Source organism: Polistes dominula, unplaced genomic scaffold (genome assembly GCF_049000335.1).
Source record: "Polistes dominula isolate Pdom_NZ unplaced genomic scaffold, Pdom_raw_medaka contig_22, whole genome shotgun sequence".
NCBI lineage: Eukaryota > Metazoa > Arthropoda > Insecta > Hymenoptera > Vespidae > Polistes > Polistes dominula.
In genome coordinates, this window is record NW_028300966.1 from 4549837 (window position 1) to 4567718 (window position 17882).

The following is a 17882-nucleotide window of genomic DNA, read 5'->3' on the forward strand; positions in this document are numbered from 1 at the left end:
CTCTCATTTGCGTAATAATAACAACGAGTATTCTCGACAATACGATCCCGAAGTCCGTATACATAAGTAACAAGTCAAACAAAAATGGTGTAATAAAAGTTTAGCAGTGCAATTTTTCGAGCAATTTGTGATATGGTTCTCCTAAAAGAACATTTGCGTTCTATACAAACGTTGACGGCTTCTACTCGTTTATGTAGAAAGTAAAGTTCTTCTCGTGTAAAAAGTAAATGAAAGTTCAAATAAAAACAACGAATGATACGTTTGAGGTAACAGTCCCTTGTGAAAGTATTCCGGGTAATAAAGATGGTGTCCTACGTTCGAAGAGTTCGACAAGTATCTTTTGTTATCTCTTCTTCTTCTTTTTATTTTATCTTTATTTTTATTTTTATTTCTTCTTTTAATCGAATACATATCTCTCTAATGTTTTGACAATATATGGAATATAACATATGTTAGAATTATTAGTTTTGTCTAGAAAAGAAGCATTTGTAATATTAACGTATTACCTGCCACAATACAAAAATACAAAAAAAAAAAAAATAAAATTAACTGTATAATGATTTTCATAATAATTAACTGGAACTTAGTTTGCTATACTTGTTGTTGTTTTTATTTAAAATATGAATCACGTGTACGATTTCATTATTTTAACGACTATATTTCATTCTGAAGTTGCAATTATTAAAAAAAAAAAGTTCAATGTAAGATCGGATGTTTAAAGTATTGGATTGTAAACGTGAAAGTTGATAACACATGTCATGTTTGTTCCATTGAAATTAGAAAAATACTGGATTAACCAATGATGATAGAATCACTCGTATAAATAATATTAGTTTCGTTTATTTAAATATCAAATATTAAAACGTATTTTTTATTGTAACCATATTATTTATCGATAAAGTTTTATTTCACAAATAAAAAGAAAAATTATACTCACATGATTTAGAAAGAGGTTGAACTTTGCAGCAAACTACGCTGTGAAGATTCTTTTGCTCGCAATAACCGCTTATGGCAACGCATCCGGAAAAGAATGTTAAATGAAAGAGGAAGGTGAATACCACGGCGAAACCTATGTATTGTAAACAAACAAACAGTCATTATTTAATATTAATAAATGAAATGTTATCTATACGTTACTTATATTATTTTTCTTTTTTATATTATTGTAAACAGTTATGAACGAAAAATTATTTTCATTCAATTTCTTTCTTCAAATTGCATTCTTTTTTTTCAACGTATAAAATTTCATTCTATGCATTCCATTTTTTTTTTTTTTTAGAAATACAGAAATCTTACATACGCGTATGGGTTTAACATTTTTCGAGGCAAATTCACTTTAATGTGAAAAAAAAAATGATTTATTTTTTATAGAGTCTCAAAAATGTTCAACCCCCGTTTCGTACAACACCTCGATTAATACGTCAATTAAAATATTTGGAAAATTTTCCTTATCCAGTGTTATTTTTCTTTTTGTTTATTTTTTTTTATAACTACAAATATCTTCGTATAAGAAAAGTCAAAGATGGCGAGGTAAGAAAGTGTGTGCAATAAGTGCAACATTCTCTTCTTACACTTTCACTATATACTTGAATGAATGATACTATAGATATTAGATTATTCTCGAAAAGCATACATATATCTTCTTTGTATAGAAAAATTCGATGTCACATTGTCGGTTTCCAATGAACTTCCAAACTACTGAACCGATCTTAATGAAATTTTTTTTATTTTGTGTGATTTTTTTCAACTTTGAATGTAGAATAGTTTTTTATTGCGATTATTTTTATTTTTTTGACTAATTTAAGGACTTATTATTTAGAGGTTATCTAAGTCTCTAGGTACTGTCAATTTTTAGTAAATGGCGCTGTATTACAATTCTATTATTTTGATATATTCACGTTTTTTTCAGATTTACATATGCCATAACTAACCTTGTCTTTTATACTTTTTTATGTATTATTGTAGTATTACTTTGTGTGTTGTTATAAATATATTGTATATTACATATATTAAAAATTTTATGTTGTTTTATGCCTAATTTGAATATCTATAAATTATTAGTGAATATTTGATTGCATTAAATAGTTTAGAATTATATTAAATCAACGTTTTATAACAAAACCACAGCAACGCGTGGTTCCTGAGCATCCCATATATGTATATGTTTTGGTATGATAGAATTAATAAATAATCGAATGAACGTGAAATAAAATTAACATAAGTAAATACCTGAATAAATACAGAATATTTGAACCGAGGGAAATGGTGATAGGATGCCAATGAAGAACGATATCATATCAGTCAAAGACGTGATCGTAATCGATACAGCAGCTTCGCTCAAAGTCTGGGCCATTCTCTCAGGTACTGGTTTGGTAATACATGTTCGTCTCCAGGCAGCTAACATTACGAATGTATCGTCGATTCCAATACCTAAATTGTACAGACAGTGAAATATACCGTTATTAAATTCATTAGGTCGATAATACATTGATAATAGAACAAAGAGGATATTAATTTATTGGATTGCCTGGGAAATTCGTATTTCATCAGATACGGGCCGTTAAATTTTAGGATCCTCCCTTGACATTCATTGAAGTCTTTCCCAATTATTTTTTTGTAAAAAAATTGTTTTTTCATCCTTTTTTTAGAGGGTGAGGGGAGATAGGTATAGAACAGCATTTTTACAACGATTTTCATGAATTTTTTTAACGCATAAGGAATTCATATTATTTATTGATATTATTATAGCAACAAAGAGATGCTGTTTAAATTTTAATTCAAATAGAGCGTATTTATATGGAGAAACTACAGACCAAATTTTCAAAAGATTGGTTGAAAAAAAAATTTTACACGTATTGGAATTTTGACTTAAAATTTTAGGAGTATACTTTTAAATAGTTTTATAAGTGATTTATGAAAAAAAAGTAAATCAAAATTTTTAAAAACCTCTATACCTATCCCCTCCTTAAATAAGACAAATTATATGCGACATACATTTAAAAAAAAAATTTTTTTTTATTTTATTCGATTCATTTGGATATATTAATATAGATATATAATGATATTTCATTCAAATCCAATATCTTTCTAAGATAACGATTTAAATTTTGTCTAGGTAAAAAAATGTTTTGTGTAATTTATTTCATATTTAATTTTTTTGTTATTATTTTTATTTTTGTTTGATTGCGAAGAAAGTCCTTTAATTGAAAGGGATCCTAGGTTGAGATTAATAAAAGCTATATCTAAAACCACCCTTGTTATCGATATAATTATAGAAATATATTATGAGAATTAGTGGATACAGTTTGAAACGTCAGAAAAGAAAATATAGTAAAATTAAAGCAAAAAAAAAAACAAAGTAAATTTAACCGGAAAAGAAATTGTTTTTGTGTTAGGCTACAAAACTTTTCAATTCATCCTCGTATTTACATCGAAATATGAGTGTAGTTTTCGCCTTTGAATATTTCTCGAAATTCCGGGTAACTGAATATTACATTACAGCCTTTCTCAACTTTTTTACCGTACAACCCAATACATTTGTAATATTACCATAATGTACATTGTTCATTGCTTATAGGAAATTTGAAATTTTCAAGATACGACTGATAAGACTGCATTATTTTCACGATTTCTATAAAAACGTTGAAATAAAAATTGTTCTTAAAATCTTTTAACAAATGAATTATATAATGTATAATCCTTATTTTGGTTAAAAAACAATAAGTATCATTGAACGAGCTATTAAAAATGAAATGCGACCAAATATTCAATAATCGTAGCCAATATGGTGTACAGCGAGCAGCGGTATAATGCATTATTAGGCAATTCGATATCTTTGTTATTCGTATCACATTGATCAACTAGGTTATTGAATAATTGTATCAATAGATAGTAATCTAACGAGTCATACGGTATCTATTTCTATTATTTTAACGTCATTGTATTAATATTATATCTCTGATTACATACATACATTTATAATTATTATTATTATTATCATTAATATTTATTATTAATTAATAATATTGTTCCAATTGATTTGCTATGGATATATCTCGTTTGTAATTCAAATTGATACATAAAAATAAGAATAAATCACAAAGTTGTTGTTTTAAATAATACAAGTTAAGATGTTTTTGTTTCTATTGATTATTCATGTGATTCTCATTTTTTCTAATTTTGTCTTTTTCTCTTACGAAAATAAAGAATCTATGTCATTGTTGTCTTGTTCATCGTCTTTGTTGAAATTAATTAAGAGCCCTATGGAATTAATTTTTCAAATGAATTTCATTCTTCAACTATTTGATCGTGCGTGACTCAGGTCAACGATATCCCGATTCAAACAGATTTATCATAGTGTTTTATATTTGTCATGGAACTGTATATAAGTGCAACTAGACAATGTTATTATTATACTAACTTTATGATGAGCAATTCATCGTCGACAACGAAAACGACCGACTCGCTGATTCGATGAGATGATTCAGAGTATAATTTATTAGGTGATTCAATTGATGTTATTAAAACTAAATGTATCATCCTCAATCAAATGAACAATTTTTTTTCATTGCTTCATTTTTTACAGTAGTAAGTTATTACTTCTCTCTATTTAACTTTACAATAATTAGAATTTGTTGATATTGTTTTATTATATTTACATAACATCAAAATATTTTATTTATTAAGTACAAATACTTAATTTTGAAATAGAAATGAGGATTATTTAGAAAAAAAAGAAAAAGAATTTTAAAAAAATTGTTTAATTTTTAATCATATAAGAGAGTAAGGTATACTACCTACCACCTATTCAATTATCTAAAATAACAAGTTCCATTTAATCAAACAGTAAAATCTACCACCTAAATAGCAACTACTTAATTTGATTCGCTAGGAAGAATTACATTTGTGATATTTCTATCCGTATCGTCAAAGCACTCAGCAATTTAATTGCGTTTTAATTAATTACGCTATGTTATACCGCGTAATTCGATTTTATGTAGAATATTTATGTCCATATTTGTATCCCAGGTTAATATGTAATTATATATAATATTATTTCATTATTCGCTTTGACGAATTTCCAACGATTTCACTCCTAACGTTTTTAGATATTTGTCATCATTTATAAACACTCAGAAGTATTCGTATTCTTACTGTCAATATAAAACTATTAATATTTTTTTCTAATACAACATTTCAAAATTCTTATACACAGATAAATACAGTAGAATTATTCCAATTTGTAAATTGATATTAGTTTTATTGCAAAAATTCATTTTATATTATAAGAGAAGTAAAATTGTATATAAATGGTAAGAAAAATTGGTCTCACAAAATATACCCAATCATTTCACATACATTATAAAATACAAAATAGAATTGATTAAGTATTACTTATGTTAAAAAATAATGGTATTTTTTTATTATATCTTACGTAGGTACAAATATTTTCATATTTGTACATATGTATAAATATATTGAATGTATATCATATTCTATATGAATAAATAAATAGAAAAAAAAGTAACATTTTTTCATTGAAGATCTCATTTTTAAGAAAATTGTATTTCGAAAATTTTATTTTTAAGAAACTTCTCTTACCATCAGATTAATGATAATTATAAAAGAAATTGTAGTTAATTAAGTTTTGCATTATCTCGTCTGTATTACTTTTCTATTTGGATTATAATGATTTAAAACTCGTTTTCTATGATATTCAATTGTGCTCTGGCGTTGCATCATCGTCACAGTTCGACTGATAGGAACTAACTGAATTAAGGAGAAATAAGTCGTACAAAATGTAGGACAAAATGTAAACATTATGGAAGACAATGAATACGAAACTAGTAGCGAAATATATATATTTCGCTAATATTCAGAGACAAAAATCAGTACACATGAAAGTTTGATGATAAATATCTTTTGAACGCTTAATTTAATCGCCAAAACATAAGACACCATTTTTATAGAGCAGTTAATTTCCTACCAAAATTTGTATTGTGCACTTTTTAATAGTCATTTATTGTCGAGTTATAAAATTCATAAGCAAAAATGAGATTTGTCTAAAAATCATCAAATTTAAATCTTCAATATTATTCAAATGGTGAGGTTTACGGAAAATATATAAGATACCTTTTTTTGTAGAGCATTAAATTTCCTACAAAATTCTTCCAGAACATTTTTCTGTACAATCAATTAATGATGAGGTATGAATTTTATTCTATTGGACTGAGAAAAAAATAAAAAACTGCGATGCGGAGGATCTTTTTATTAAAATTAAGAGCTCATATTTCGTAAAAATTTTTTTAAGGTGTATAGCAACCCATTTTTCCGTGGCACTTGTAAAAAAAAAAAATTGATTTTTTTGATCCACTCTAATATATATATTTGTTGTTGGTAAATAATCGAAGAAATAATTCCAGTATGCAAGTATTTGTAAAGACGTAATTTTCTCGATAACAAATCCTCAAAGGAAAAAAATTTTGCTCTTTTTATATCGACGAAATCTTATTTAACATACGGAACACTTTACCCCTATCATTTTATATAATTATATAATAGATTTTGAAAACAATGAAATAGATTTATTTTTAAAACGATGGTAAATGTGTTTTTTTTATGTATCTGATCTACCCGTAGTAAAATAAAATTAAATATAAATCATTAAAAGAAAATCCTACTTTACATAATAATAATAATAATAATAATAATAATAATAATAATAATAATAAGTGTAATAAATTATAGTATAAATACAAAAATTAAAATGAATTAACTAACTGTCAATTAAAATTTGAATAACGCTAATAATTTAATTTAATCTCATTAATCTATCGTAAGATCTAATTAGACAAGTATCGTTGTAAGAAGTGTATAAATTGTTCTAACAGATGAGAAATGAAATGAAACTTGATCACAATGACATAAGTAATTAAAATAAGATTTATTCAGTCACGTTTGTCTAACTATATAAGTAAATAACACGTAATCCACTAGTATGGCGCCAAAGAAAAAATGACAATCACAATGGATTTTCCGTTATTCTCGAATCTAACGTAAATAACTTTACGCGTTATCTTCGAGGAAGCATTAGGTATTTTCGTCGTACGTAGTAGTAGACTACTACTGCAGAAACAGATTTGCATAGGATCGATAGAAAGACGGTGGTAACTTTGAATTACAATGATTTTTAAAGGAACTCCTAGAAAAGCCGACGAGGATTTCATCGGATCAATGGAAATAACGTATTTTCCGTGAATCTACGCGTCGGGAATTTAAAAATGGAAGAGTAAAAAGAGAGAGGGAAAGAAAAAGGAAAGATAGAGAGATGTATTTAAAAGCATACCTTTTCTACCTTTTGAAGAAGAAGAAGAAGCTTTTATTCGAACTGGAAAGTATATGACAATATACCGTAGGAAGCTTTTAAAACAACGATTTACTATCACAAATATTTTATGTTTTAACGATAAAAGTCCGTATTTACAATTGTTTTTATTTCTTTATCTACTCAATTCGTATATATTTATTTTATATTATTTTTTTATTTCCATTAATGAAATCATAATCGAAAGCATTTTGAAAAATGTTTCGATTTTAAATATTCGATGAATACGAACTTTTTAACCTTTCAATAATGTAACATTAACAGACAATTTTTTTTTCATAACCATCGTATATTCGTAATTTTTCAAATACGAAAATAAAAAAAGAAAACCTTTCAAATAATTTCGAGTCAAAGTAATTAAATCATTTTTATAGCATCGTAAAAATAAATAAAAAACATTTGATTCATTCAATATAAACTATATTTTTATTATATACTTTTTCTTAACGATAAAATCGTACAAGCAGAAACGAGCTTATATACCAATTTAACAACGTATATATATATATATATATATTAAATACATATGTCTGCAACGAAATTATGTGAAAAGCGGAAGTCTATCTATCTATCTTTATTTCTTTATTTCTTTCTCTTTCTCTCTTCCTTTCTTTCTTACAAGTTTTCCCTTTTCGTTGCACTCGCGTGCACTCGGCAACGAATAAAAGTCGATTTATTTCTATTTCTATCTCTTTCTATTTCACTATCTACCTCTTTAAATAATTGTATTCGATCCGATCGACCGATTTCCCAGCGAAAATTTCGACGATGGAAGAAAGCCGACGATTGTACAATTACTTACTTATTTACTTATTTACTTACTTATTTACTTATGTATCATTTTGTCTCAATGTCCTCGAAAAATGATGATCATTATATCGGCTATTGCTTAACGACGAAATTACCATCATCGTCTTTTCCACTTACTACTACAATCGTTGTTAAAGTTATTACTATTATAATATGAAATTTGATCAATGTGTATCTTAACATCTGTTTTGAAATTCCGGCGTTGTTATTAGATTGAATAAAGATTATTAATGGAAAATAAAACCTAATGTACTTTATAGGAAAAATATCTAGATAATATTTTTAATTAATTTTCTATACAATTTAAACTTTTTAGTTTAATTTTTATTAGCCATGTTGATTGATTAACAATTGAACATGATTTTTAAAAATTTAAAAGATTATTATTATTTTAAAATCATTTTATTTTCTTCTTATTATTATCAAGATTATATTCCTTCATTTATTTTTATAAATTAGATTTTATATGTTTTACTTATTTAAATATTATATTTTCTTTCTTAGAGATACATATACTAGGTAAAATGATTTGTTTTTTATATGGAAAATTATTTCTAACAATAGGTGCATATTTATAAATTCTAAATAATTTAATTTCAGTACGCAGTGTCATTTTATTGAATAATTCTTTAGTGTCAGAGTATTTCTCCGATTATATAACTCACGAATTTATGAATCAATGATTAGTTTAGGTTAAACCCGCATCATAATTATCTTTATGGTAAAATGATAAGAGGAAAAATAAAAATCAAATAAAAAGAAATCTTCGCCACAAATGTCGACAATATTTGAATGACAATAAAAAGTTTGACCGCAATGAGACAAAGCAATCTAATCCCAATAAACGTACACTGAATGATTAATTAACGTAACGTGATTTGAGTCACGTAACTCAAATGTAATAAAATAAGTACGAAGAAACGCGTTAATTCGTAATTAAACTTTGCGATGTTATACCTGTAATTAAAAAAAAAAAGAAAAAAAAGAAAAGAGGAAATAAAAAGTGTGAATACGTGTAAATGACCAAAACGATAGAGAAATTTTAATGGTGAAATCATTCAATCATTTTTAATATGTCCGTGTAATAAATAAAACGAAATAAATAAATAAAACGAAATAAAAAAATAAACTCGTAATCATCGTCGTAAAATACAAGAATGAATAAAAATTTTGTTAGATATTTTGAAAAATTAATTACTCATTTTGAATACTTACATTATATTTGTATCTAATTATATAAATACAAACTTAGAAAATTTTGTTCTAATCTGAAAAATAATTTTTCTTTTCGAAGTTTTAATAAGAAAATAATAAATTTTAGAAATCATTTAATAATTTTCGAGATCTCGATCAAGTAGAAAAAAGATTTTTTTTTCATCGTATAATACACATTTACCAGAAATGTTTCTATAAATCGTTCCTAGATTAAAATTGTTAATTTCGATATATCGAAATCTGTAATATTGCTATATTATCAAGTAAAACGTTATTCTACTAATGACTTCCTGCTTGGAAAATTCATCTAGTGTTAACTTAAGCTTCTACATCGTTCTTTCATATAAATTATGAACCTATATAAACGTCAGAAACTTCATATATAATGGAAGATAAGTAATTTCAATTTTCCAACATTTCGACTTACAAAGGTATCCCTATCATTTTTATCGATCTTTCATAAATAAGTAGAAAAAATAAACTAACAAAATAAAAAGAAAAGAAAAAAATTTAATAGATCGGTATAATTGGATAGAATACAAATTCTAATTGTAACTTTCTCTCGAGTAACTTTATATCATCATATATTTATAAATGACCAAAGTTTCAAAGCATACTCGTTCTATTAATATAATATCATAGTCGGCCATCTTAAAATTTCTAATAAAGAATATTAACCCTTATTAATAATAATACATCATTATTGTATATGTGAAAGTTAAGAAAGTTATATAAATTTCCTATTTAGTTGTAAACATTGCATTAATGCATGTGTGTTGTTTTAATATAAAAAAAAAAAAAAAGAATTAAAATATTACACATATAGATAAACATTTTTGAAGAAGTTACAGTACATATCACGTATATTTCAATTTCATTAAATCATAAATGATTATAGCTCAATCTTTCAATACAATATACAAAAATTAATAATTTAAAAATCGTTAGTTTCTTTGCAAAATTCTCATAAAATAAAATAAAATAAAATAAAATAAAATAATTCAAACAATCGAATTTTAATATCTAACTCTGTGTTAGTAATTTACAAGAAATAAGAAAAAGTAACATTTGTGACTAATGCCTTGTTGTAGATCGAAAATAAATCAAACAAAGAAAGATGAGATATAAATATTGCACAAGAGGCCAATGCCGTCTTTCCTTGACTTATCGCACAGGTCACACAAATAATAATTTTCTATCGCGTTTAAAAAAAGAAAAAGAGAACGAGAGAGAAGTAAAGATAGCGCTATTACAGCCTTGATGTTCGATTCATCCTTTAACCTCTTGTCGCGTTGAGACCGTAATTACTATGCGCGCTAGCTTTGCTACCGTGCGTTCGAACTTAACGCGAATTGCTATTCCCTAAGCGTACATTATTACAAACCTAATGCTGCCACGTCATGGCTCGGTAAAATCCTGTTAAGCTCGTTATACTTCATATATTATATATATATATATATATGTGATTTAACGTTAAATTGTATACCTCAGTTAAATTGTGGAAACCCTATATCTTACTCAAAATAACTAGACTTTTTTAATAAATTTTTTTAAAAAAAGAATAACTTCAAAAAAAGTATAAAAAAGGAATTTTTTATACATTATAACAAACAGTTTAAAAAAAATAACGAGACAATACATGAATTAACAAGTGTTAACATAAAATTGTATACTACAGTTAAATCGTAAAAACTCTAGATCTTACTCAAAATAACCAGGCTTTTTAAACAAATTTAAAAAAAAAAAATAACTTCAAAAGAAGCATAATATAATAAATAAAATTTATTATACATTAAAACTAACAGTTTTAGGAAGTAACGAGATTATGTATGAATTCACAAGAAAAGAATAATTTTAAATATGCATACCTTCAAATTCGATATTAAAGCACGACCAATAGAAAATCTCTTTTCAAAGGATAGAAATAGAAATAAAAATGAATCTACGAGCACTCGATGTTCGCGTTTATTTTATTTTCGTTTTCATAGTTTTACAAACGAAATGTAATTTAATCTTTTTAAATCAATGGAGAAATTCTACTTCGAGATTAGATAACCTTTACTTGGAAAGCTTTAAAACCAAGAAACATATATTTTCTATCTACAGATTTACAACAGTACAGTACAAGTAGGTATTGAAACGAAATCTATGAATATTTGTCTTATACTTAGGATTAAATTTCAATCTCATACCTAAACTACTCGACCCTTTTAAATTCATATATTATTTAATTGAAGTATGTAATTCTACCTACTTTCATATCTAAACAGATTAGTATTATTATTTCAGAATTTGGCTAGTCGTTTCACAAATTAACGGATTTCATAAAGTAACGCTATAATATACATCCATGTATATTAGGGTAGGTCAAAAAAATAAATTATTTTTTTTTTTACAAGTGCCACGGAAAAATGGGTTGCTAGACACCTTAAAAAAATTTTTATCAAATATGAGCTCTTAATTTTAATAGGAAGATCCTCCGCATCGCAGTTTTTTATTTTTTCTCAGTCCAATAGAATAAAATTCATAGCTCATCAATTCATTATCAAACTTTCATGTGTATTGATTTTTGTCTCTGAATATCTTTTGAACGCTTAATTTAATCGCCGAAACATAAAACACCATTTTTATACAGCAGTTAATTTCCTACAAGAATTTGTATTGTGCATTTTATAATAGTCATTTATTGTCGAATTATAAAATTCATAAACAAAAATGAAATTTGTCTTAAAATAATCAAACTTAAATCTTCAATATCATTCAAATGGTGAGGTTTATGGAAAAAATATAAGATATTTTTTTTGTAGAACATTAAATTTCCTACAAAATTCTTCTAGAACATTTTTCTGTACAATCAATTAATAATGAGATACGAGTTTTAATTTATTGAACTGAAAAAAAATAAAAAACTGCGATGCGGAGGATCTTCCTATTAAAATTTAGAACTTATATTTGGTAAGAATTTTGTTAAGGTGTCTAGCAACCCATTTTTCCGTGGCACTTGTAAAAAAAAAATAATTGATTTTTTTGACTCACCCTAATGTATATATTCACCTATAAACAAACTATTCCATGTGTATCTATTCTATATAATTTTTATATAATATTTATATTGGGTAAAAATAAAATAAAAATTATAGAAACAGAAAATATAAAAATATATCTAAAAAATTTCCCAAGGCAAATATATAAGCAGCTACATTAATAGTCTAAATTATTTTCATCAAATTTTATTTTTACAAATTAAACTTGACACAATTAATAGCTTGGAAATAGTACAACTTTTGTGTATCAAGTTCTTGTTAAATAATAGAAAAGGAAAAAAATTAGAAACAAAATTTAATTTTAAATTTGAATGTCTTACCAATCATCAAAAAGGGTGCAGCAAGATTGAGGCCGATGAAATCGACTCCTAGGTACATGCAAAGTCCAAAAGCGGCGACAGTTGCCATACCAGCTGACACGTTCCCAAGAAGGCCAAGCCAGGGTTTACTTCGTACCCAATCAGTCATCATGCAGGTCACCACGGAAAAGAGACCCATCACTGCGAACGTGCTAAAGAAATACGGCACGATAGTTTTCGTATTTGCTTCTAATTCTAATTCCAATGTCCTCGAAGCAAATCGAGCTGTGCTTATGTGTTTAAAAATCCCGCTATCTTCGGCTTCGCCAATTATGTTTAGGAAGGCTTCCTCCCAGGCGGCGCCACTATATTTTTCATTCAAAACAGAAATATTAATAAATATGAGAACGTTTAAATATATTATTTATTAATTTTCATGTTCTCGAAGTAAAAAAACAAAGCAAAAAAGAAACAAAAGAAAAACAACAGTTAATTTTCTGTTCGATAATTAATTGTAATCATTCCATTTTCGATCTGTGGAAAAGATACAGTTGTTGCTACTGTTCAACCATTTATTACTGTATTAAACATCGACACAACAAAAAAATTTAATGTCTCTTATACACGAAGATGCTATTTCCTTTCTCAAGAAAGTTATGTCGCTTCCTTAGTTGGTCCAAGAATTTCTTTTCTTTCTTTTTCCTTTTTCTTTTTTTTTTTTTTTTAATCTAACCGACCAGAGCATACACAGTTAGAAATGTATTAAAATCTCTTTATTTATAAGCTAGCTTAACAAACACAAAACAGTTCTGCTTTCTAATTGAGTTTGATATTTTACGAAGAAATTCTTTTCTATTAATTTTATTTAAAAATACAAATAAATATATGTATATTTTGTAATAGAATTGAGTATATTGTTGTTTGACCTGAAAACCCTAAAGTTAATAGTAGAATACATAGAAAGTGAAAACCTTGGTAAGAATAGTGAAATCTGACAAACTTCTTCTTATTCTTATGCTTGTTTCTTCTTTTTCTTCTTCTTCTTACGATTAGGTAACCAAACAGTGTAACATAAATTTGGAAAGCGTCAACGCGAAACGTTTACCTTTTGGTTTCACTCTTCGTTGATATAAGTTCGAAGCCGATTTCCTTTTACGCTATATCTCGAAATGGAATAAATTTTTTGACTGTATTTTGTCACTTACTTATTAGCGCTAAAATATCTTTAATGTAGCAAAGAAGAAAAAAAAAAGAAAAAGAAAAAGAAAAAAAAAAGAATAGGAAGTCATTGAACTTACATAGCATCTTGCCGTGGGTTGTCGACGGTGATGAAGTAGGCGAGCTGGACCGAGGGCACTGTTTCGATCGTTAGATCCTCGGTGATGACACTACCACCGAAGAAAACGGGAAATAGATGGGCATCCCATGTCACAGGATTGAACATCACCGGAAATGTCAAGTTGAGCTCCCTATTTTCTACGTCCCTGAACAAGAAAAAAATTTAAACTCCTTCAATCGAAATAAAAAATGTTGGAAAAAATAAACACTGCTTCGATCTCAATTGAACTTAACAACCTATTACCCGCCACAATACGAAAATGCAAAAAAAATTAAATTAACTGTATAATGATATTCATACTAACCAAATAGAATTATTTTTGCAACAATTGTTTTTTTTTTTATTTAAACATCAAAATTATTTTGTATCATTAATTATTGATTTAAAATAAAATAGCGAGAATTTTAAATATTTTCATGAAGCACGGGGTACGATCTCATGATTTTAATGAATATATTTCATTTTTAAGTTACAGTTATTCAAAAAAAAAATTTCAAAATGCGTCCCCAAAAAAAGGCCATTGGCGAGTAATGAGTTAACTTGAATTCCAATAAAAAACAAAATTTCCTTTTAAACGTTTTATGGGGTCGATCCACTACTTGGATCTAAACTTTTCAAAACAATTGGTCTTTTTAAATTAATTACTACTTAGATCGAAATAACAATGTATTTTGTAAATTAATTAGTGTTTAACATTTTTTTGCTAATTAGACATTGCATAAATTATTCTATCGATTGTTTGCAAAACAATTTTGAATGAACATGACTTACTGTATGACGTGATAAAGATTAATAATATCATTGTTGAAACATTCGTTCAGCCATCGTGCACAAATTTCTTCGTAAGTATAAATCTCGTCTTCGTATTTAACTTTAACTTCTCGTATTATTCGATCCAATTCCCTTAATTCATTCCAAATAACGGTACGCAGCATATTCGGATCTCCATCTTTCGGAATAATTATTACGTGACCAAATCGACCTAATAACAAATGAAAGGAGATCGAGTTAGTGTTACCAAATAATTAAATTAAATAAAAAAAAGTATATAATATTATTATTTATATATATATATATATAAACGAAATAACGAAATCGTTGCTTATTTCAATGTCGTTGACAAATCAACTTTCACTTATTTCGAATCTATATTCATACGAATCGTTGAATCGGAACACTTAAAGATGAATCATTTATTAAACCATAAACTCTATTATTTATTCAAAAGTTAATATATACGTTACACAGAGGTTCTCAAACTATGCGCAAATATTTTATTTATTGTTCGCATGGTATAGTTGAAAACTTGTCTTTCTTTTTCTTTAGTTTCTTTTTTGTTATTTTTTTGTTCGTTTCACGTACCTACCTATATCGATAAAAAATAAGTACCTGGCCTGGTGATACGACCGACGTTGAACTGATGACTATAGTTGACTTTGAAATATTGCTCGACTATAGCCCGCTCGGTCTTGCCTGGACCGTTAACAGGAGAGAAAAGATATTCCGGGTCGATCTCGTAGTGTATCCTTTGATATCCGGTGAAGCAAATGCAGGCCAAAAGGGTGGGTACAATGACAAAATATCCAGGATGACGGCCGACCACAAGGCCGACCTTGTGAAAGGCACGGTTTAGAAAATCGTCGACGCACGTCAGATTGTGCCACATCTGAAACATAAAAAAAAATGGAAAACCTATACGCGATATAACAAACGTTCAAGTATATGTAAAAAAGAAGTATCTCTCGTATCTTTTGTTCTTGAAAAAAATCAAGAAACAAAAACAAAACCTACCCTCCTTCCAAAAAAAAAATATATAAAAATAAATATATAATAAATAATAAAATAAATATAATAATAAAAATATAAAAATAATAAAATAAAAATAATAAAATAAAAATAATAAAATAAAAATAATAAAATAAAAATAATTAAAAAAAAATATAATAAAAAAAAATAAAATATATATATATATTTAACTTTCGCGCATTCTACTTTCGCACAATTCGCTATTTCGCACATTTTTAGATTCAACTGTTTAATCTTCTGCAATCGGATGTCTCTTCTCAGGGGCCTACTGTATTTCTATATATATATAGAAAAATAATGAAATTAATTTATGGCAATAAATCGAATAAAACATATAAAACACACGCAAGCACACACATTAACAAAAATATTTTTCAGCTATATACTTTTTAATTTTCTTTAACATTGATGATAAAACGTATTTATCTACAGCTTAAGGATACACATAATTCGTGGCACGCACAAGTCACTACAATGAAATTATTATTCAATGACGCGAGTCATGATTTGCAGGTGTCGAAGGTACGAACAATCTGTTATAACAATCATCCAGACACGAATAATCTTCATAACAAGATCCTTCATGGTATACAATATGACGTCAAAAGATCACCGATATCACGACTACTAACGCTTATTTCAAAGACCCAAATACATTTTGAAATATATTTTCGAGATCCTTGATTTTTGATAACTTGATTATTAAATAATTAATCAAATTTTGTTTCTCAATTCATCTTATGAAAATGAGAGAGAAAGAGAGTTCATATGAAATTATTAGGAAAACGAACAAAAATTATACAAATATTCTAAGCATTTTATTTTTTTTTTTCAAATATAGAAATATGGCGGACAAATTATAAAATATCGATGAAAAATTATCTTACGTTCTATTATCTTTCTTTTTTTCTTTGATACTTAATGAATATTCTTTAGATTAATTAACTTCTTCAAAATAATTGTAAACAAGTAAAAGAAAAAAAGAAAAATCTTATGAAATACTGACTGACGATTTATTATCGTCTTAAAAAGAAATTACGAGCAAGTTAACGATCCCAAACAATTTACATAAGATTTATCCACAATGAACTCTAACCGTGTTTGAACAAAAAATAAAAGAGAAAATGAACAAGAAAGAAAGAAAAAAAGAAAAAAAAGAAAAAAAATAATTGGTGTGTTTATTTCTCGATCTTGCACCACCAATCAGGTTCGTTTCTCCATGCATGCTAATGCAAGAATAGATAGCAAACTGTGCACGAGGCATTGCCATTCTACGACAAAGTAGTATAACTGTTCGTTCAAGTCGACGATAAGTAGATAAAAAGTAGTCATACTTTGTAAGGAGAAAGAAAGAGAAGGAAAAGCAAAACTGTCGAGCGTAGATATCGACATCTACGTTTATCGTTCAAGGTCGTTTTATCGTTATATTTAATAAGAAAGGATAATAATTGAAAAAGAATTTTGTTTATCACATTAATGTAAATTAAGAGTTTTCATTAATGGGCTGCCTATTTTGAGAGTGGCCTACCTCCATTTATGTTTGAATCGAGATATTGAAGGGTATGCGTTTCAATGCAATGAAAAATATACGTACAAGATACTAACGAGTTATACTGCTTAAGTGTATCTAAAGACTTTAAATTCATATTTCCTACTAAAATAGAGGCAATTATTATGTGAATAATATGCGTTTTCTAACCACGAATGGAGTTAGGCCATTGTTAATATCAACAATTTGATTTGTTATAAATTTCGAAGGGACCCAATCCATTCAACATAATTTAAGATGCTTCAAATTGAAAAAAACAATACTCAGTTTATTTTACATATCTTTAAAACACTTCTGAAACATAATTTATGCGATTCAAAACATTTTTTAACTACATAACGTACAAAATTATAAATATAACCTACAAAACAATTTACTACTCATCTAAATTTTATGTGTGTGAAAGGGATTTGAAGAAATCATGATATTCTGGCGA

At 26.7% G+C, this 17882-nt stretch overlaps 1 protein-coding gene across 2 annotated transcripts in view; it reads right to left on the reverse strand.

Annotated features, from left to right (window-relative positions):
• The window catches only part of Ptr (patched domain-containing protein), a 53464-nt gene that overhangs the window by 8718 nt on the left and 26864 nt on the right, over window positions 1-17882 (reverse strand). For both annotated transcript variants that reach the window (XM_015315931.2, XM_015315932.2), the window contains exons 2-7: window positions 15481-15757; window positions 14863-15073; window positions 14051-14236; window positions 12774-13117; window positions 2230-2430; window positions 938-1069 (exon numbers count right to left, since the gene is read on the reverse strand). In XM_015315931.2, coding sequence (XP_015171417.1) covers window positions 938-1069; window positions 2230-2430; window positions 12774-13117; window positions 14051-14236; window positions 14863-15073; window positions 15481-15757 — 1351 coding nt within the window. The remainder of the gene's footprint in view (window positions 1-937; window positions 1070-2229; window positions 2431-12773; window positions 13118-14050; window positions 14237-14862; window positions 15074-15480; window positions 15758-17882) is intronic.